Genomic DNA, 23,146 nt, shown 5'->3' on the forward strand with positions numbered 1-23,146 from the left:
CAGATGTGTATGACATTTTTAGCTAGTGTTTATAGAAAGGGTGTATGGGGTGTTTTTTGTTATGCACTCCAGTCATATATGCAACTTTTTTCCTCCTTCACATCTTTCTTTCAATCTCTTTCACTCTTTCTTTCTGTCTTTCTTTCTCCCTTATCGCCTTCACTCACCAGCCCTCTCTAACTGCAAGGTCACTGATGCTTTAAACCCCCCCGGCCTTCCACCATGTATTTCTAATAGCTGAAATAACTCCACTAACTCCAAAACATGAGTTCTGCATGCCTGCCATTTTGAAGCTCATTAAAGATTCACCTAAGCACGCAACAGTGGTAACTAGGCACGCAACCTCTCTCTCTCTCTCTCTCTCTCTCTCTCTCTCTCTCTCTCTCTCTCTCTCTCTCTCTCTCTCTCTCTCTCTCTCTCTCTCTCTCTCTCTCTCTCTCTCTCTCTCTCTCTCTCTCTCTCTCTCTCTCTCTCTCTCTCTCTCTCTCTCTCTCTCTCTCTCTCTCTGCTTGCAGAGTTCTAAGCATCTCTATCCTCTGAAAGGAGACCTGTATCAACACACCTAATTCATGTATCTGTCCATCCTACTCCGGGAAAGAAAGAACGGAATAACAGTATTTCCATTTACAAATCTCTCCAACTATGTTAATCTACCATCTGATCCTGTGTGAGTCTAAGGAAGTTGAATGTCATTATAAAAACAGTACAATGTATAAATAGGGGCCAATACAAAACGTGGCCAAACTAAACTGCTCTGCGCTCCGCCTCGATGTTAAAGGATATTTTCTCTATTAACATACTCATTGTGAGTTGATTATGATTAGATTGAATTATGCGGTAGTAAAATGAATGGAGTCTGGTGAATGGGGAACAGGCAGCCTGCTATAATGGACTGTAGCTACAGCATTTGAGTACTATTTGACTAATGGCTGCTGAATCTGAGGTTAGAGTTGAAGTTGTGGTTATGCTTGAGTGGTAAAGACTTGTGGAAAAATACAGTAAAGCAACACTGTTTCCTACATGGTGGTGCCTCCTTACTGGGTACAGTAGAAAGCTATGCTGAGAGACAATTCCATAAGCCAAGCTCTACAGTATGTCTAAGTGAACTAATGATAAGCAATTGTAGGAAAAATATGAATTTGCATTGTAGGGAAGTGGTATTATTTCATATTCAAAAAGGGGTGTTTTGTAACATGGTGAGGCAGGCAGGCCTCTTCAACTGTTGGTCCCTTTCACATAGGTAGAGCGGCTTTCTTCTCTAAACTGTTGACATAACCTTTGAACAACACAAAATCCTCCGGCACTTTGATACATAAATGTCTTTGCCATAATCATAGATGACATTTAAAACATCAGCAAGAGAAGGCAGAGTATGTAAGGGAAAACTAAGTGAAAAGATTTTATAACAAACTGAATCAAAACTGCCATCAGTGAGGGTTCAGATTGTTATTATTGACGAAGCATCGTCTGGCACTAAAGAGCAATTATAGATTAAGTCAGTGAATAAAGCCTGTCTGCCGCTCTTAAAGTGAGTAATGTTTAAAATAATTGATCTTTCATCCACCCAACGGTCCACAAAGTCTTGGATGAAATGTTTTTATTCGTCTTTTATTCGTGTCAGGCCAAACGTCTCCAACCATTCTCTCTACACACAGAGGGTACCTGGCAGCATACCTTCATCAAAGAGGCCAGGGGACTTAATACTTCAACCAACTCAGCTCACTCATGCCCTTTCTCTCCTACTAAACATATTCTACACTGTATCTCAACTGATACCTACGTTGTGTTCCACTATCTATAAAACCCAACAAACAACCAGCTATCAGTATCCACCTGATGCAGAAGTAGATGAGTCTGTAAAGACTAGGAGAGAGGTGTGAGTACTACCCATATCTGTTCTATTGTTCTTTGTCTAGATAAGAGCTAAAACAACCATGACCTACTATGTATTACTGCTTTACAACCTACCAAAGAGCTACTGAAAAACTGTCCGTGTAAAAGTGTGTTTAGGTGTGTGTACCTTTATGTGTGTGTATGTGAGCGGTGCAATGAATCGGACTGACGTAAAGGGATGTCAGAAGGGAAAACAAGAATCGCTAAGTGTCAAAAATAGGGATTTGGCATCTTAGTTGACAGTTTTAAGGGTGAAACAGTTTCTTCCGCTTCCAACATCAACTTTTTCAAACTCACTGACGGAGAAAGACCACTTAAATATCTGGGAAAAATAGTGTTCCACATAGAAGCCCACTCTCAATACCTCCCAACCTTCCCATTCTCCCACCCTAGCCCCAGCCTCATCATTGGGTAGATTCAGGCCGCACAGGGTGTAATTCCTCTCCAGGACAGGGGGATGCGCTATAATGTGAAAAGTGTTGCTAAGCAGATTAGCAGTGCAGCCAGCAGTGGACTGGCTATCCGCAGGTGTGAGGCTGCACTTGTGGCGTCACTCTTGGACGGTTCGGCAGACTCGTGACTTGTATCATCTAGAAGAGAGAGAAGATTTAGAAAATTTAATATTTCTATCAATCATAAAATCAGAGTTTATCAACACATACATATAATGCAAAATTTGGTGACATGTTTTGTCCTATTTTATTTTATTATATCTTACAACTCAGAATAAAGTGATGAAATAACAAGTTACTGCTACTGCTTCTGTTACATATCAGCCAACCAGCCAGCCAGCCAGGCAACCAACCAGCCAACCAGCCAGCATGCCAGCCAACCAACCAGCCAACCAGCCAGCATGCCAGCCAACCAACCAGCCAACATGCCAGCCAACCAACCAGCCAACCAGCCTACCAGGCAACCAGCCTGCATGCCAGCCAGCCAACCAGTCAGCCAGCCAGCCAGCCAGTCAACCAGCCAGCATGGTTGGCTGGCTGGTTGGCTGGCTGGCTGGCATCCAGGCAACCAGCCTGCATGCCAGCCAGCCAACCAACCAGCCTGCAGGTCCACTCTGCTTGGTGAGTCCCATCCTCTACACGCTTAGAAAAAAGGGTTCCAAAAGGGTTCTGCAGGTGTCCCCATAGGATAACCCTTTTTGGTTCCAGGTAGAACCCTTTTTGGTTCCAGGTCTAAGAACTATTTTGGATTCCAGGTAGAACCCTCTGTGGAAAAGGGGTTCTAGGTTGACTGGTTAGGAGCTCCCCAGGTTGACTGGCAGACAGTGTTATCAATGAGCAGCCATGGGCCTGTTTAACAGCACACAGAGGGAGCAAGCTAGGCCATGCACAGCCACACAGAGCACAGGACTTGGCCGCGGACACACACACTCACACACACAGCTGGGAAACACGAAGACACAGATAAAAAAGAGACAGAATGAGGATGGGGTGGGGCTGAGAGAGATAGAGGGAGGGAGTTAGACCGAAAGGAAGAGATGCAAAGGTTTGGGATGGCAGACAGAGAGACGGACGGACGGACGGACGGACGGACGGACGGACGGACGGACGGACGGACGGACGGACGGACGGACGGACGGACGGACAGACGGACGGACGGACGGACAGACAGACAGACAGACAGACAGACAGACAGACAGACAGACAGACAGACAGACAGACAGACAGACAGACAGACAGACAGACAGACAGACAGACAGACAGACAGACAGACAGACAGACAGACAGACAGACGGGCAGACAGGCAGACGGGCAGGCAGGCAGACGGGCAGGCAGACAGGAAGGTGGAGACAGTCTAGGGCTCTGACCTTAATAAATCAAAATGCTTGAACTGCCAAGGTGGTGTGTGTTTGTGTGAGAGAGAAAAAGAAAGAGAAAGAGAGAGAGAGCGTGTGTGTGTGTGTGTGAGAGAGAGAGAGAGAGAGAGAGAGAGAGAGAGAGAGAGAGAGAAAGTGTGTGTGTGTGCGTGTGTATGTGTGTGTGAGAGAGAGAGAAAGTGTGTGTGTGTGTATGTCAGATGAGGTGACAGCTAGTGATAAACCCTGATCACTAGGGTACGGTGAACGGCTCCCATGAATAAATATGGAAAATGTAATATTCTCCAACTGTGAGACGTAAAGATTAATTTCAGAAAACTGTAATTGCTAATGCGATGATAAATATTATTCCTAAAACTCTGTTTGAAATGACTAATGTGTTACTCAGAGTCAATGTGTGTGTGTTTGGTCTCCTTGGTAAAACAGAGCAGGAATTAGAGAGCAATGTAAGAGTGAGAGAGAGGATGCATCTAGCTGACAGCGCAGCGCAATTGAAACATGAGCTGCCATAATATAGCCTAGGTTCTGAAAAGGGTAGATAAAGGGTAGAATAAGGGTAGAATAAAGGGTAGAATAGGGGTAAAATAAAGGGTAGAATAAGGGTGCAATGAAGGGTAGAATAAAGGGTAAAATAAGGGTAGAATGAAGGATATAATAAAGGGTAGAATAAGGGTGGAATTAAGGGTAAAATAAAGGGTGGAGTAAAGGGTAGATGAAGGGTAGAATAAAGGGTAGAATAAGGGTAGAATAAAGGGTAGAATAAGGGTAGAATGAAGGATATAATAAAGGGTAAAATAAGGGTGGAATTAAGGGTAGAATAAAGGGTAGAATGAAGGGTAGAATGAAGGATATAATAAAGGGTAGAATAAAGGGTAAAATAAAGGGTGGAGTAAAGGGTAGATGAAGAGTAGAATAAAGGGTAGAATAAGGGTAGAATGAAGGATATAATAAAGGGTAGAATAAGGGTAGAATGAAGGATATAATAAAGGGTAGAATAAAGGGTAAAATAAGGGTGGAATTAAGGGTAGAATACAGGATAGAATAAGAGTAGAATTTCATTAGACTTCAGCATTAATGGCCTCTATTGACATATTATGCGAATGTAAAATATAATGTTTATCAGAGTGAACATACAGTACCAGTCAAAGGTTTGGACACACCTACTCATTCAAGTGTATTTTATTTTTATTTTTTACTATTTTCTACATTGTACAAAGTGTTAAACAAATCAAAATATATTTTATATTTGAGATTATTCAAATAGCCACCCTTTGCCTTGATGACAGCTTTGCACAATCTTGGCATTCTCTCAACCAGCTTCACCTGGTATGCTTTTCCAACAGTCTTGAAGGAGTTCCCACATATGCTGAGCACTTGTTGGCTGCTTTTCCTTCACTCTGCAGTCCGACTCATCCCAAACCATCCCAATTGGGTTCAGCTCTGGAGATTGTGGAGGCCAGGTCATCTGATGCAGATGTCCATCACTCTCCTTCTTGGTAAAATAGCCCTTACACAGTCTCGAGGTGTGTTGGGTTATTGTCCTGTTGAAAAACAAATGATAGTTCCACTAAGCGCAAACCAGATGGGATGGCGTATCGCTGCAGAATGCTGTGGTAGCCATGCTGGTTAAGTGTACCTTGAATTCTAAATAAATCACTGACATCACCCCCACACCATAACACCTCCTCCTCCATGCTTTACGGTGGGAACTACACATGCGGAGTGAACCACACCGCGTCTCACAAAGACACGGCAGTTGGAACCAAAAACCTCCAATTTGGATTCCAGACCAAAGGACACGTTTCCACCGGTCTAATGTTCATTGTTCGTGTTTCTTGGCCCAAGCAGGTGTCTTCTTACTATTGGTGTCCTTTAGTAGTGGCTTCTTTGTAGCAATTCGACCATGAAGGCCTGATTCACACAGTTCCCTCTGAACAGTTGATGTTGAGATGTGTCTGTGACTTGAACTCTGTGAAGAATTTCTGAGGCGGGTAACTCTAATGAACTTATCCTCTGCAGCAGCGGTAATGCTGGGTCTTCCATTCATGTGGCGGTCCTCGTGAGAGCCAGTTTCATCATAGCGCTTGATGGTTTTTGCAACTGCACTTGAATAAACTTTCTTGAAATGTTCCGTATTGACTGACCTTCACAAATTCAACAAATTAACGTTTAAGAAGGCACAGCTGTTAATTGAAATGTATTCAAGGTGACTACCTCATGAAGCTGGTTGAGAGAAAGCCAATAGTGTGTAAAGCTGTCATCAAGGCAAAGGGTGGCTATTTGAATAATCTTTGTTTAACACTTTTTTGGTTACTACATGATTCCATATGTGTTATTTCATAGTTTTGATGTCTTCATTATTATTCTACAATGTAAAAAATAAAGAAAAATCCTTGAATGAGTAGGTGTGTCCAAACTTTTGACTGGTAGTGTATGTGCAACACAGCCTACAGTAAATATATTTTATGAAACAGTCTACAGTACATATGGTATGAAACACAGCCCACAGAACATATGATATGAAACACAGCCTACAGAACATATGGTTTGAAACACAGCCTACATTATATGTGGTATTAATAGAGAAATACATATTAAAGTCAATTGGAGGAGTACATTTAATCTAGGACCTATAGTAGACCAGCCAAAAACATTATTTATGTTCTGACACAAGTAGCCTATGTTATATTCTGACATGAGACATGATGATTTAACCAGGTACAACTCCATGTATGATGTATGACCAGTGCATGACTTTGACTGACATAGGTTCCAGGTACTCATTTTGGGTGGTGGTACTGTTTATGTTTAGGTGCAGGAGCTCCACAATACTTTTGAGCTAATGTTCTATAAGAGCAGCTCAAGCAGTAGAACATTTGAGGTGCCAGTTCTCAGCTCCGGTTAGCTCCTGCCCAAGTCAAGCACTGTGTATGACACATGCAAACAGACCACATCACCAGCAAAACACAACTACCAACAACTAGCAACACAACAACGCGGCAGATGCAGCCCAAGCATTCTAACGTGACAGTCAACCATGCTGAGAGAGGATAGAGGGATCAATCAGCGGAGAAAAATAGAGAAAGAGAGAGGGGGGAGGGATGTGTGTGTGTGCCTAATGGGACAGACAGCGGTAAAGAGGGCACTTGTTAAAAATAAAGTCATAAAAGAATGCAGAAAGCCATACTAACCTCGGGGTTCTAACGAATTGTCTACTTTGTCGTTTACGTCAAAAACACGGTCATGTACACCTATAGTTTTCACACAGCTGTCTAGAGACAGAAATAGAGATAATAGATGTCATTAGAGATAATAAGACAAATAGGTAAGTGACACTTGAAACTCCCCCCAACCCCTTAAAACAAAGGTCCCAAGCTCATGACAACATTCACAAGATGTGTGCAATTCAGTTCTTTCAAATCATTCATTCCTTCACTTGTCTATGGATAGAAACAATGGCAGCCACTGGTTAACAATATAGGCGCTGTCATGAGATATGAAACTGACATGTTCAACAGAGAGCAAGTATCATTCAGAAGGCGTTCAGCAGCCACTCTTATCCAGAGCAATTAGGGTTAAGTGCCTTGCTTAAGGGCACATCAACAGATTCTTCACCTAATCGTCTCGGGGATTCAAACCAGTGACCTTTCAGTTACTGGCCCAATCCTCTAACCGTTGGGCTACCTGCTGTCCTGCGTCACTGAGAGCAGTGGAAACGCGACATCAGTGTTAAACAGGTTCCATGTTTCTGTTGAAGCTGGAGAGACTTACTTGATGGTCGGACGAAGACTTTGAGTTTCAGGCATGTTCTTCGCCCGTTCTCGGTGATGGTGGAGGCTGGAGAACAGAAGCACAGAAACACAGGATCCTTAGAGATACTACATCTTATTTTAATACATTTAAAAACAAACAAATAATTTTCATTTTTTCAAATGACTGCCACATCAGCACAAGTTTGCACCATCACAGAGGAGTGTTACATTTCATATTCGATTGTGTGTGTGTGTGTATGTGTGTGTGTTAAGGCACTTACGCAGGATTGCTTTATAAAATAGCCAGCTGTGAAAATGAGAAGGACAGTAATTCAAATTGAAGCAGGCGTAAAACCTCACTTAAAACTTGAGAAGCAGAGCTCTGATTCCACTAGCACCTGGTGAAGATTAGTACGGAAACGGATTTGTCCCCAAAATGTATTATGAGCATTAAAAACAGTATGACAACCTCTGCTTTTATTAAGTACGTGCAGCGGAAGAGCAGTGTGTGTGTGTGTGTGTGTGTGTGTCACTGGATGGCCACCACCACTAATGGCGTGGTGGCTGAGCACCAGGTGGTGTGTCCTGTAAAAGGGTTAAACAGGGGTCGTGTCACGGTCACATCCATCACTACCACAGAAAATAGTTAAAAATACATTATGTGTTCTCATGTCTCAACCCGATGTTGGAAATTGCACCTCATATCTTATCACACATTGCACCTCATATCTTATGACTTTCCTCCACAGAAGAAGACAATCAAATATACTTCTCAAATGACAAAAGTCTTCCTGCCCAATTCCTTCCACCACAGCCTCCTCTGAGACCTCCAGTAATGGGTCCTCCGGGCAACATTTTGTGCAATCTGAGCATCATTCCCCAGCAGATGAGATGAAGTCAAGTGTATCCCTGGCCGCCATTCGGGATCTGTCATCTCCTTACCCTGATCTATCGCTCTCTTTCTTTCTATTTATATATCTATCTATCCCCCCTCTCTAGACGTGGCCCCTCTCCTATGCTGTTTTCCTCTCCTCTTTGAACACACAAGACAAACACACTAAAATGAGCATTTATACACATTTCCTGGATCTGTCTCATCGTCTTGGGCTGCAGTCGCTCTAAAAACAATTTAAAGCAGGGCAGAGCAGGGCAGGGCAGAACAGGGCAGAACAGGGCAGGGCAAAGCTGTGCAGGTTATATTCTCTCTTCAGTATGCTTTACATTCAACCAGGCCTTTACATACAGTGCTTTGGGCGTGTATGCTAATAATTTTTTACAAATACAACAACAGAATGTTGGGGCATCAGGAAACAGCCGTCTCCCTCCCTCTTATTGTTCTAGTACATTAATAGGACAGTCTTATATCAATGGAGAAGAGATGGATCGATCTCTCTCTCTCTCTCTCTCTCTCTCTCTCTCTCTCTCTCTCTCTCTGATGTTTTCTGCTCTCTCTTTCTCCTTCATTATTGTAGTGTGTAACACTGTCGGCTCATCAGCTGAATGTGAACGTGTGTAAGAGGAGAGCGTAACTCACATGGAGCCGATGAAGGAGGGAAGAAAATAAAAGAAGCAGTGTGTCAGTAACAGGCAGTGACACATTAATGAACCCTGGCTGCCCTCCCTCGCCTGCTCGGTCGCTCACTCTGTCTCTCTCTGTATCTTTCACTCCCTCTCTCTCAGACACACACACACATATGCATGAATACACACGCATGAACACACACACACAGCGCCCTGCTGACTCCAGTCTTATTTTCATCATCATCCTTGTGGGCGGAGTTGAGTCAGGGCTATCCACACCAACCACTTAACTCACACTTGCAGATAAAATGTGATGAGCTTGATGAAAGTGGCAGAATACACTGCATTTGGGAGGCTCTGACATTTATAAGATATTTTCCACCCACACAAACAGAAAATAATGCACTTAGAAGTGCATGGAAGATAAAGTATGCTGTTCTATCTCTCCTAATACTGGAGATTACTAGCAAATTACCTCTTTATCTCTCTAACCTCAGATATGGAAGGATGGAGTTTACATAGTACTTTTCCATCTATCAAGCCCTTTCATAACTGCGATCCTGATAGAAAGTGGACAAGGAAAGGAAACGTCCTTGCCATGGTTTAGTGTTAAATATGTTTTGGTTGGAAAGGTGTGTGATATTGTAATAAAGGAAACTTTTATCTGCACCACATTCCTTCCTAGTAGCAGTTCTTCATTCTCTGGGCTTGGTGCGGACCCTTCAGCCCTCAGAGCCCGAGCCGTCCGCGCCAGTGCCTGTTTATTTTGGGTCTCGATGCAGTGGAGGGACAGCTTATTGTTCTTGTCAGGCCCTAAAATCAACACCTGCTATTCTGGTTCCCATCTAGCCTAAGCCCCGGCCATCCATCCATCCATCCATCCAGACATCAAGGCTGGTGCCTTTGAAGGAAAGAGGCACTGGAAGGGATGCCCCAGAAACAGAGGGCCAGGTTGGGTTACTCCTCAAAGCGAAGTCCCCTGGCTGGTAATGGCTGGTCCTCTCAGTACACTGCATAATGCAGTGTATAATGCAATTGAACCAGAATCCAATTAGACAAGAACAAGCAGGTGGGTTCAGGGTGGATTCAAATAGATATTGACTCAATCTCAGCCGAGCCCAGACGCAGCACAACTTTAATGTTATCTGGAACATTTCCTTTGGCTTCCCACTGGGCACAGACGTTTACATTTGGTTGAATTGTCAACTAACGTGAAGTTAATGTGAAATCAACAAAAAAATGTCACCATGTTATTGGATGTCGGAAAAAATGTGGGCGAAAAACATTTGTAAAAAATCTTATGTTGATTACTTTTTGCAAATCCAATCAGTTTTCCACGTTTATTCAAAGTAATTACATAGATTTTTCTGTTGAAATTACATGGAAACAACATTGATTCAACCAGTTTTTTGCCCAGTGTGTTACGTACAATAAGAAAAAACTACGATTGATACAAACGTGCCAACATTGTGTTTGGAAAGGGGAAAAACGAAGTCAGGTAGCCCTTTACACTCCTACCGTATACGGGTTGAAAATGGCAGATTTGGACACTGATAAACGCCTACATTTTAACGCAGTGGCTGTACAGTAAAATGCTATCGATGACATCAGAGCTCTGGCTCTGTGCTTCACTGCGCTGTATGGGTTTTGACTGACAGCCGTTCTGAACGCGACAAGAAGTTGCACCCATCCCTCCCGGTAATTGGGCAACTTATTTTGTTGTCTGAGTGAGGGAAATGCTGTAAATTAAGAGGACTTAGAGCGATATATTTTGAAAGATAAAAGACTATGTATTTTGAAAGACGTTGAGGATTAAAAATAAATACCACTCTGATATCATACAAGTCAAATATGCACTTCACATTTCCATATCATAAAACTCATGTCATATAGTGTCAACGTTTATGATCAGTATGTTTGATGTACAGTTACAAGATGACATGGCATCATACCCTGGGTTGTTCTGAACAGAATGAGCCTATGTCAAATCAAATCAAATCTTATTGGTCATATATTTAGCAGATGTTATTGCGGGTGTAGCGAAATGCTTGTCTTCCTAGCTCCAACAGTGCAGTAGTATCTAACAATTCACAACAATACACAAATCTAAAAGTAAAAGAACGGAATAAAGAAATGTGTGTCTATTGTGCCGAACATTTGTCACGGCACAAGCACCTGAATGCACTCATCTCCTTTTTATGCGCACTACAATTCTAATCTGTTTCCCTGAATTGCCTTGTGAAAGCCTAAAACTGTAATATCATATTTTATAACTTAGCTAGTCATATTGGAAATAGAACAGGCTTTCAAATGATGCCAACCTGACCCAGATTGCAATTTATAATGGACCGTTTTTTTGATTTTGTTATCAACAAATGAGGCGAAAAGTACAGTAAATGTAAAATGCACATAAAATCAACAGTTTCATGTATGGATTCAGTCTTGTGTCAGGTAAACTGTTGTGTACTCACATTTGGTCTAATTCTTTTCACATTATTTCCAAGCTGTTCCCTTTCGATTCAATTGCTACCATGGCTACGCATATGCTTTTCATATTTCTTCTGTAAAAAAAAAACATTTAAATTCAGCCTTATCCATATAGGCCAATTGTCACGACTTCCGCCGAGGCTTCGGCGTTCGTTGTCACCGGAGTACTAGCTACTGCCGATCCCATTCTCATCACTACACTTGTCATGTCTTGTCAATCACACACACCTGGTGCTCATTCCCCTAATTAGTATGTGTATAAGTGTTCCCTCTGTTCCCCTTGTCTTTGTGAGTGATTGTTTGTTGTGAGAGCATGTAGCGCGGTTGTTATGTTATTGCCAAGGTGGATGTTTCCCTTGTATAGTTTCGATTGACGCTTGGGGCGTTTGATTTATGCAAACGGATTAAACTCTGGACTTCGGTATTTTACCCCCTGCGCCTGACTCCTTCTGTCACACCTCGTCACAGAATCACTCACCTGATCTGATATGGAGTCAGCAGGAGAAGACCGCATGCCTGGAGTTGTGGCAAGGGTCCAGGAGCATTCCTCGATGTTGGACAACTTGGGGGAAGCAATGGATCGGGTTCTTCAGGTGGTAGAACGCCTGGAGAGGAGAGGATCCGATCTATCGAGACCAGCTGGTCATCCGGATCCAGCCACCTACACCCCAGCCCCTGGAGGGATCCAGATATCCCGGCCACCGGCATTTGATGGGACGGCAGCGCGATGTAAGGGATTCCTAATCCAACTGGAGTTGTATTTCTCCAGCATCAGGCCGGAGCCCCGGGAGCGGGTGAAGGTATCCGTCCTCGTTTCCTGCCTTTGTGGGAGAGCCCTGGAGTGGGCCAACGCGGTGTGGAACGAGGGACGGAGTTTGCTCATCTCTTTCGGGCCGTTTTTGATCACCCGCCTGAGGGTCGAGAGGCAGTCGAACGACTGGTTCATCTGAGGCAGGGGACAAGAACCGCTCAGGACTATGCGCTGGAGTTCCGGACGCTGGCAGTGGGGTCCGGGTGGAACGAGCGGGCCCTGATAGACCATTTCCGGTGCCACCTAAGGGAGGATGTCTGACGGGACCTAGCCTGCCGGGATGCCATGCTATCGTTCTCCCAACTGGTGGACATGGCCATCCGGCTGGACAACCTGCTAGCAGCCAGAGGATGTCCTGGTAGGGGTCTGCCCGTTCCCACTCCGGAGGACTCTGAACCCGAGCAGATGGAGCTGAGGGGAGCCGCCGGTCGAGAGAGTGCAGGAGGACAACGACAGTGCCACTCTGGTGGCACGAAGGGAAAATCCACCTCACGTCGCAGTCAACGTTCTTTTGGGTCTGGAGGCGGTAGGCAGGGTACTCACGCATCACCCCAGGTAACGAACACCCAAACGTGTTCAGAGCCCTTTGCGGCGCACTGTACTTTACCTATCTCCTTTCCCGATCACTTGGTAGGTTCCCAGTGTAAGGCGCTAGTCGATTCAGGCGCAGCTGGGAATTTATGAACAGGGCATTTGCACACCGTCAAGGCATTTCATTGGTTCCCCTAACCATTCCACTCCCCATCAGAGCACTTGATAGTCGACCATTAGGGTCCGGGTTGGTTAAGGAAGTTACGGTATCAGTCACCATGATTACGCAGGAGATGTATGTTGAGCAGATCACCTTTATGGCCTCCTGTAGCTCAGTTGGTAGAGCTGTGGGTTCGATTCCCACGGGGGGCCAGTATGAAAAATGTATGCACTCACTAACTGAAAGTCGCTCTGGATAAGAGTGTCTGCTAAATGACTAAAATGTAAAATGTAAATTATTATTGAGTCTCCTGCTTACCCTGTAGTCTTGGGTATCCTGTGGTTAGCCTTTCACAACCCCAATTTCTCATGGCCGCAGAGGGTTCTTACGGGGTGGTCGCGTGAGTGTCCGGGTAGGTGTCTAGGTGTTTCCGTTGGTGCGACCATGGTGTAAAGTCCAGACGGTACCTCCACCGTGCGCATCCCCCCCGAATACCACGATCTGGCGCTCGTGTTTTCCAAGACGCAAGCGACTAAATTACCACCTCCTCGGGAGGGGGATTGCGCGATAAACCTTCGTGTAGACGCTGTACCTCCCAGGAGTCATGTGTATCCCCTGTCGCAGGCAGAAACGGAGGTTATGGAAATATACGTCACGAGTCCCTGCGCCAGGGGTATATACGTCCCTTCACCTACCTCCTTGAGTTTCTTCTTTGTGAAGAAGAAAGATGGCGGTTTACGCCAGTGCAATGATTATCGACCACTGAATAATGTGACAGTACGATTTAGTTATCCTCTTCCCCTCATTCCTTCAGTGATTGAGTCAATGCATGGGGCCCATTGTTTCACCAAATTAGACCTCAGGAGTGCCTACAAACTGGTGCGTATTTGGTAAGGGGATGAGTGGAAAACAGCATTCAGCACAACCTTGGGGCATTATGAATACCTGGTGATGCCCTACGGTTTGATGAATGCTCCATCCGTTTTCCAGTCCTTTGTGAACGAGGTGTTTCGGGACATGCTTGGTCGCGGTGTGGCGGTCTACATCGATGACATCCTGTTGTATTCCACTACGCGCGCCGAGCATCTGTCCCTGGTTCGCAAAGTACTTGTCCGACTGCTGGAAAATGATCTTTATGCCAAGGCAGAGAAGTGTGAGTTTTTCCAGCAGTCAATCTCTACTGGCTCACCCCGATCCATCATTACCGTTCATAGTGGAGGTGGATTCGTCCGAGGTAGGGATAGGAGCTGTCTTATCCCAACGCTCGGGCACGCCACCCAAGCTCCGCCCCTGTGCCTTCTTTTCTAAGAAATTCAGCTCAGCAGAGCAGAACTACAGCGTTGGTGATTGCGAGCTGCTGGCTGTTGTCCGAGCTTTGACGGTGTGGAGACATTGGCTCAAAGGGGCGAAACACCCTTTCCTCGTCTGGACAGACCACCGAACCTGGAGTACATTCGGGCAGCGAGGAGGCTGAATCCTCGCCAGGCCAGGTGGGCCCTCTTCTTCACCCGGTTTGATTTCACACTCTCATACATTCCGGGTACGAGGAACGTGAAGGCAGACGCACTGTCTCGGCTGTATGACACAGAGGAGAGGCCCAGAGACAACACCCCTATACTCCCGGCCTCATGCATTGTGGCGCCGGTAGTATGGGCGATGGACGCAGATATAGCGCAGGCATTACGCACAGATCCATCTCCACCGCAGTGTCCAGCTGGGCTGCAGTACGTACCTATCCGTGATTGTCTGATCTACTGGGCACACACGTCACCCTCCTCTGGTCATCCAGGTATCGGTCGTACAATGCGCTGCCTGACCGAGAAGTACTGGTGGCCTACCTTTGCTAAGGACGTGAGGGTGTATGTTTCCTCATGCTCAGTGTGCGCCCAGAGTAAGGCACCTAGGTACCTCCCAGCGGGTAAGCTACAACCTTTACCAGTTCCACAACGACCATGGTCTCACCTGAGTATTGATTTTCTCACTGATCTTCCCCCATCCCAAGGTAACACCACTATCCTGGTCATTGTGGACCGCTTTTCAAAGTCCTGCCGCCTCCTTCCTCTGCCCGGTCTCCCCACGGCCCTACAAACTGCGGAGGCTCTGTTTACTCACGTCTTCCGGCACTACGGGGTACCAGAGGTTATAGTGTCCGACCGAGGTCCCAAGTTCACGTCTAGAGTCTGGAAGGCGTTCATGGAACGTCTGGGGGTCTCGGTCAGTCTGACCTGGATTTCACCCTGAGAGTAATGGGCATGTGGAAAGGGTGGATCAAGATGTGGGTAGGTTCCTGCGGACCTACTGTCAGGACCGGCCGGGGGAGTGGTCGGTGTTCCTGCCATGGGCAGAATATGCTCAGAACTCTCTCCGACACTCCTCCACTAACCTAACACCCTTCCTATGTGTTTTGGGTTACCAACCTGTCCTGGCACCGTGGCACCAGAGCCAGACCGAGGCTCCCACGGTGGATGACTGGTTTCGGCACGTGGAGGAGACTTGGGACACTGCACACGTTCGCCTCCAGCGCGCCGTGCGTAGTCAGAAGGCCAACGCTGACCGCCACCGCAGGGAGTTCCCGAGTACGGAATCTGCCCCTCCGCCTGCCCTGCCGGAAGCTGAGCCAGCGGTTTGTGGGGCCGTTTAAAGTCCTGAGGAGAATAAACGAGGTGACATACAGGTTGTTACTCCCCCCTGATTACCGTATTAACCCCTCGTTTCATGTGTCTCTACTCAGGCCGGTGGTAGCTGGTCCGCTCCAGGAGTCTGAGGTACGGGACGTTCCTCCACCTCCTCTGGACATTGAGGGGGCCCCGGCGTACTCGGTCCATTCCATCCTGGATTCGAGGCATCGGGTTGGGGGCCTTCAGTATCTCGTGGAGTGGGAGGGGTACAGTCCGGAGGAACGGTGCTGGGTCCCAAGGCGGGACATCCTCGATCCCTCCCTGTTGAGGGATTTCCACCGTCGCCATCCAACTCACCCTGCTTCGCGTCCTCCTGGCCGTCCCCGAGGCCGGGGTCGACGCACTGCTGGAGCCGCGCGTTGGGGGGGGGTACTGTCACGACTTCCGCCGAGGCTGCCCCCCCTCCTGGTTCGGGAAGGCTTCGGCGTTCGTCGTCACCAGAGTACTAGCTACTGCGGATCCCATTCTCATCACTCCACTTGTCATGTCTTGTCAATCACACACACCTGGTGCTCATTCCCCTAATTAGTATGTGTATAAGTGTTCCCTCTGTTCCCCTTGTCTTTGTGAGTGATTGTTTGTTGTGAATGCGTGTAGCTCGGTTGAGCTACATTTCACTGTGTCATTGCCAATGTGGATGTTTCCCTTGTATAGTTTTGATTGACACTTGGGGCGTTTGATTTATGCAAACAAATTAAACTCTGGACTTCGGTATTTTACCTCCTGCGCCTGACTCCTTATTTCACACCTCGTCACACCAATTCCCACGAGTGTAAAGGGTTAATGAGTTATATTATTGGGTATTATTACGCAACATTATTATCTTAAATTTTATGACAGAGTTTCTGTATATGTAGCTGAAAAAAGAGTCAAAGCTGTGAGTAAATGAAGCCAGTCAAAGCTGTGAGTAAATGAAGCCAGTCAAAGCTGTGAGTAAATGAAGCCTGTCAAAGCTGTGAGTAAATGAAGCTGGTCAAAGCTGTGAGTAAATGAAGCCAGTCAAAGCTGTGAGTAAATGAAGCCAGTCAAAGCTTTGACTGGCTTCCACAATGTGGAAGCCAGTCAAAGCGGCCATTTTTTTCCTTCTGTTTTTCTCTCTGCTAAATTCAAAGTCATTTTTGGCCTTCCATGGCCAGTGAACCATGTTCCAGCTTTGATACTTCCAACTCCTCAACAGCAGATGAGCAAGCACAATGTGGATTATAGGGTTAGAAATCATATAACTAATATTGTTTTGACAATATTGTAGAGATTAGACATGGCAATAATGTAATCATTTAGAATTATTGCAGTTAGGTTTAGTATCAATATTGACGTACTACATCTATATAGCTCTTTTCATTATGTCTACTGTGAAGTGCTTTATAATGGTATGATCCTACATCCCATCTACCACCTACAGTGTGTAGCTCTAACCTACAGGGTATGGTTGAACCGCCTCTGTTGATTGTTTGGGAGAGAAACCATGCTTAGGGCCTCTGGATATGATTGTGCTTTGGTCAACCATGACACAGCTAGTAAACACAGACTCACACATACCAATAAGGGTTCTGGTTCAGGACCCACTCTAGCTGTGCCCCCTCAATCGCTATACCAGCCTTGTATTAGCTAGCAAGCATCCTCACGTTGCATTTGCTAACTATGGTCACATTAGCGGGATAGCCTCCTCAGTCCTCGCATTGCATCTGACTAACTAACGCCTCCCCAGAGCCATGTTGTTTCTGATTCACTAGGATTACTCTGGTCTCTCTGTCGTCTGTGACCCAGTCTGGGTTTGCAGAGCATGGAGAGATAGCACACACACACACTCCAGTGCGCGCGCACACACACACACACACACACAATAATCAGCAGTCCATGTTTCTTTCAGGAGAGAAATAGAAGAAAAACAACTGCAGTGGTGCTGGCACACAACCTGTGTGTGGGGAGATTGAGAACCAACTTGCCCGGGAGATGTCCATTATACTGGCCTGGGAGAGGACCATTAGACTGGCCTGGGAAAAGAACATTAGACTGGCCCGGGAGAGGACCATTAGAGACTGGCCCGGGAGAGGACTATTAGAGACTGGCCCGGGATAGGACCATTAACCAGATGTTGTTATAGTCAACTCACAATGGGTGGTACTGGGGAAGGGATGGAGGGAGGATGAGGGTCGGAGGAGAGAGGGGAGGAGGCAGTGTAAGGCATATCAACTCTCACCCCTGGTGGTAACTGGCCTTTCTCTCTATCCTCACATATTTCAACAGGTGCCAAATATTTAACCCAATTCATCACTCATGCTACTGGCTCAGAGGTGCTGAGGTTACGTATAGAGATGGTAGAGAGGGTGGAGGGATGAGAAGGTGGAGAAAGCAGAGAGGGTGGGAGAGAAATAGAGAGAGAGAGAAGAGAGAAAGCAATAGGGAGGATGTATACCGAACAAAAATGTAAACACAACATGAAACAATTTCAATGATTTTACTGAGTTACAGTTCATATAAGGAAATCAGTCAATTGAAATAAATACATTATACCCTAATCTATGGATTTCACATGACTGGGCAGGGGCGCAGCCATGGGTGGGCCTCGGAGGGCACAGGCCCACCCACTTAGGAGCCAGGCCCACCACTGGGGAGCCAGGCCCAGCCAATCAGAATGAGTTTATAAAGCCCACAAAAGGGCTTCATTACAGACAGAAATACTCCTTAGTTTCATCAGCTGTCCGGGTGGCTGGTGTCAGACGATCTCGCAGGTGAAGAAGCCGGATGTGGAGGTCCTGGGCTGGCATGGTTACACGTGGTCTGTGGTTGTGAGGCCGTTTGGACGTACTGCCAAATTCTCTTAAACGACGTTGGAGGCGGCTTATGGTAGAGATATTAACGTTAAATTCTCTGGCAACAACTCTGGTGGACATTCCTACATTCAGCATGCCAATTGCACACTCCCTCACAGAGCATGTGAGCGGAGTGGAGCAGGCGGATTTTGGACAGAGCGCAGAGCAGCATTTTTAAAAGGACGGAGCGTCGCCCTATGTCCCGCTCCAATTTCGCTCGCTCACCCCACGAGTCTGAAGCATGCTCAAGCCTGACCCAGAATCCATCTGTTTAATTTAATTTGTGTCGTCCATGAATTTGTATTTTATAGAGTGAGAGGAGCAGCAGCAGCAACAAGAGAAAAGGGTTAAGGAATTCAAAAGTTTCTTCACTGCACGCAAAGGCCCAACTATAACAAGGGAGAGAAAAAGAGAGCTGGATGTAGCATTAAAAAAAAATGATTTACATCTACTATGAACCGCTGAGTAAAGGAGAACGCGAAGGGATGCAACACTTCGCCAGTCCAGCTCACCCCCCCCCCCATGCTACAACACCGTACGGGACACGCTCATGCCACATGCCCTGGAAGAGATGGAAGCCAAACTGCAAGACCTACTGCAAAATGGTGATGGGCTCGTTCTGTCAGTGGACATTTGGACCAGTAGAAGAGGGCACAGCTTCCTTGGCATCGTGGCCAGTTTCATTGATGGGACGTTCCGGGGGCACACGGTCCTGTTGGGCTGTGAGCACATACAGGGGCACCATACCGCAGATCGTATTTACCAAAAGTATGAAAGTGTACTGAAATATTGGAACGTGCAACGACGTGTGATTCGGGTCGTCACTGACAGTGCCAGCAACATGATCAAGGCGTTTAACCTCCTCCCTGGCACTGAAGAGGAGGCGGAGGGTGAAGTGACCGCAGATGCCAGCAGCAGCGCAGAACATGAAGAGGAGGATGAGGGACCACCTGCGCCCTCGCAAGTCCATGTGGAAGTGATAACCACTAATGTAGAAACTATGATAAATCAGTACTTTACTGTGTCAAATTTACATCTGAGATGCCCCATTCACATGCTTCAGCTGGCGATCAAAGACGCCGTTAACGAGAACGACAACATTAATAGGCTGTTAGTGAAAGTCGGGCACCTGGTGAAAAGTGTACGCAAGAGCACCCTGAACACAGAGGAAACCGACCAATTAGGTGTCCGCCCCACAAATGCCTGCGCCACTCGATGGAGCAGCCAGCTGCGGATGATTCATTGAATAGTTATGCACACTCAAGTTTTCTGTTTTTTGGTCTTATTTCTTATTTGTTTCACCAAAAAAAATTATTTTGCATCTTCAAAGTGGAAGGCATGTTGTGTAAATTAAATGATTCAAACCCCCCAAAAATCAATTTCATTCCAGGTTGTAAGGCAAGCCACTGTACATGTTTTTTATTAGAAACAGTCTGAAATGCTAATATGGGTTTATACCAGTAGCGGTCAACCACGTGTGATTGAGCCTTGTTGTCCCTATCTGTATGTTACTTAGTCATTGTCAGCCCATTTAAGACTGAGTTGCTATTACATCTGACTCATTACAGAGAAGAAAGATCTCAATGCCCATTTTTGTGTTTGACTCAGAGTCCTAGTTCACCCTTGCTTCTCTGATTCTGATTTCCAGGCTTTTCACAGCTTTAGTGAAGCTCCATTCATCTTTTGAGGGGGCAAAGTGATGATTACTTTATTGGTGGTCAAACGCTAGTTTGTTGATTAGATATTTTTTCCCCCTCTCATTCTCCCTCCTTTCTCCCATCAATAAGTGTTCCATTACTTACCTCACCCCTTTGATTAGCTAGTCTGGCCAGCCTGGCAGGCAGGCAGCTCACTGGACGAGTGTTTCCAGTTAATTTTTTTTAAACGGGGGGCCTCGGAACCCCGAGGATTCTCACGACTGGGCCATTAGTGGCTGTGTTCTGTGACTGGATCCTTAGCAGCAGCCAGTAGAGACCGCCCCCAGGGGAGCAGTTGGGTGGCGGCCATTCTCTGGTAGTGTTTGAGGGAGAGAGAGTGTAACATGCTGTCTGGAGGGCAGGCTCAATGGGCTAGCCTCCATGGAGAGGAGCAGTGACATACTGGGAGGGAAATGACAGAGGAGAGGACTGGAGAGGAGAGAAGAGAGTGAAGAAGGGAAGGGAAAATAATCCATCTATCAAAATAATGATAATGTTTTTGAGTCCAAGGGGTTGTGTGTGTTGACTGTGGTTTCTGTCACACAATTTCATGTTGTTGTGTCATTTCTGAGGGCTGATGAAAGGAATAATTTTTTACGTGAATGGGTAGAGAGGCTGAGTTATTATTACCAGGTTTCCTTCTAACCCTAGAAATGGAACTGCAGCGCCTCTGTCACTATTATAAATCCTCCCAGAGCTTAACATACACCGAGTGTACAAAATATTAGGAACACCTTCGTAAAATTGAGTTGTACCACACCTTTTGCCCTCAGAACAGCCCTTATTCATCGGGGCATGGACTACAAGGTGTCAAAAGCCTTCCACAGGGATGCTGGCCCATGTTAAATCCAATGATTCCAACAGTTATGTCAAGTTGGCTGGATGTCGTTTGGGTGGTGGACCATTCTTGACACACACGGGAAACTGTTGAGCATGAAAAACCCAGCAGCGTTGCAGTTCTTGACACAAAATGGTGCGCCTGGCACCTACTACCATACCCCGTTCAAAGCACTTAAATCTTTTGTCTTGCCCATTCACCCTCTCATACACAATCAATTTCTCAATTATCTCAAGGCTTTAAAAAAAAAAAATCCTTCTTTAACCTGTCTCCTCCCCTTCATGATTGAAGTAGAGTTAACAAGGGACATCAATAAGGGATCATAGCTTTCAGCTGGATTCACCTCGTCAGTGTATGTCATGGAAAGAGCAGGTGTTCATAATGTTTTGTACACTCAGTGTATACATACTGTATGTTAACCCATATACATCACAGGATTTACAACCAATCACGAACGAACAGCTATGCCATGTATCTTCAATCAAATGTATCCATCTGTAACGGTTGGTGTGAGGTGTGACCCAGGTGCAGTGCAGGATAGACAGTAGGCAGTAGGCAGAGATGGTGAAACAAGGATCTTTACTGGTGGTCCCAGAACCAGGATACAAAATAACGGACTTTAAAATTAAGGAGGAACAAATTGGTCTCCAAAAACAGGCTGACAGCAAACATACGAAATACTAACTATGACTGAAAACAACAATGAAACAGGGAGAACACTTCTCAAGTACCTGTACATACGTCTCGCGATCAGACACTGATTAGTACTGTTTGGCATCGAGAAACTAGCAGCGAAAACAGAGCAAGGGAACACAGGGAAGTGAGGGCATAAATACACAGGTAGACACAGGTGACACCAATAGGATAATGATTAGTCCAGACTGTGAGCGAGGAGGTGCCTAAGGTTATAGGAGGATGCCACCTAGTGGGTCGCTCCGGAACCGCGACCCCCCTCCTGTAACACCCATCGTTAGACAAACGAAGACAATCCTTTTGAAATCAAAATGATGTTGTTGGGTTGGTTTACCACATATGAGCAAGTAATGTCTCATGTTGCACTTTATAGGTTGTGCTGTACCAAAATATTGTGACATTTGCAAGCATGGCTGATGTTTTTGACCATGTCCTGCTTTTTGTCAGGTCAATCAGACAGTAATAGATCCGTTCTGAACTGTGCTGTTAACCCAGCACCTGAGAACTAATGTCATCCTTGTCCATAGGACATAGTAGTGATGGATCATGTTTTTCTGTGTAGTCCAACAAGTCTTATGAGCAACAACCTCCTCCTCCCCCCACGTAGTACACACACACAGACCAATCACCACCTTAGTGATGACACCATCCAATTTCCATTCGCCACACATCTCACCAACTAACATACATACTTTTTCCTCTCCTCTCATCCTTCGCTCCCCTCTCATCCCTCTCTCCTCCCTCCTCTCCCCTTCCTCACTCCTCTCTCCTCTCCCCTTCCTCACTCCTCTCTCCTCTCCCCTCCCTCGCTCCTCTCCCTCGTTTCTCTGATAATTGCTTTCCGCCCTCCTCCTCTAAAATTAGAATCGTTCCACAGATTCTCTATGTAAAAAAAATATGCTCCCTTCAGCTTTCCGTGATCTAGGGGGTTCACTTAAGCCGTTAATGCTGGCTGACCTCTGACCTAGGAACCACTCCCCATGCCCTTCCTCATCCCTTCCTTAGCAGCGTCTGTCAGAGCGTCCGACACGTCGCAGCCGTAACTCACTCACAGCTAATGTACTATTCTGCTGAATTGCTTGCAGATGTGAGCAACATTAAATGGCTTCCTGCATTTTCCTGGGAGGGGAACATTTTGCATCTGAGCTCCCTCTCTTTCTCTCTCTCGTTTATTGAAAGGAAGGAAGCAAGGGAAGAAAAAAAGGGTAAAGAAGCTGGTTTTGGCCCAGATACAGTAGGAGATCATGCCGTTGCGTCTCTCTCTCTCTCGCGCTCTCTCTCTCTATGAGAGCTGCGGTTGACAGCAAAAAAAAAAAAAAAAGAAGAATTATGGTCTCGATTTGGGTTTATTCCCAGCAACCTGCTAGCGTTGATTAACCTATTTGTGTTGTTGAAGTGCCTGACAGCAGAACTCTGTCTCCTCTTTGTAATTTTATAAGAGATA

At 45.9% G+C, this 23,146-nt stretch overlaps 1 protein-coding gene across 2 annotated transcripts in view; it reads right to left on the bottom strand.

Moving 5' to 3' along the window:
- Positions 1 to 457: 457 nt before the first annotated feature.
- Positions 458 to 23,146, bottom strand: part of efna5b (ephrin-A5b) — a 174,853-nt gene continuing 152,164 nt past the window's right edge. Inside the window, exons 3-5 of one of the 2 annotated variants that reach the window (XM_041897271.2) lie at positions 7,493 to 7,558; positions 6,913 to 6,993; positions 458 to 2,483 (exon numbers count right to left, since the gene is read on the bottom strand). In XM_041897271.2, the coding sequence (XP_041753205.1) occupies positions 2,356 to 2,483; positions 6,913 to 6,993; positions 7,493 to 7,558 (275 nt within the window). In that variant the 3' untranslated portion in view covers positions 458 to 2,355. The remainder of the gene's footprint in view (positions 2,484 to 6,912; positions 6,994 to 7,492; positions 7,559 to 23,146) is intronic. The other variant, XM_041897272.2, reaches the window with a different exon arrangement.

The sequence above is a fragment of the Coregonus clupeaformis genome, unplaced genomic scaffold (assembly GCF_020615455.1).
Source record: "Coregonus clupeaformis isolate EN_2021a unplaced genomic scaffold, ASM2061545v1 scaf0020, whole genome shotgun sequence".
Classification (NCBI taxonomy): Eukaryota; Metazoa; Chordata; class Actinopteri; order Salmoniformes; family Salmonidae; genus Coregonus; species Coregonus clupeaformis.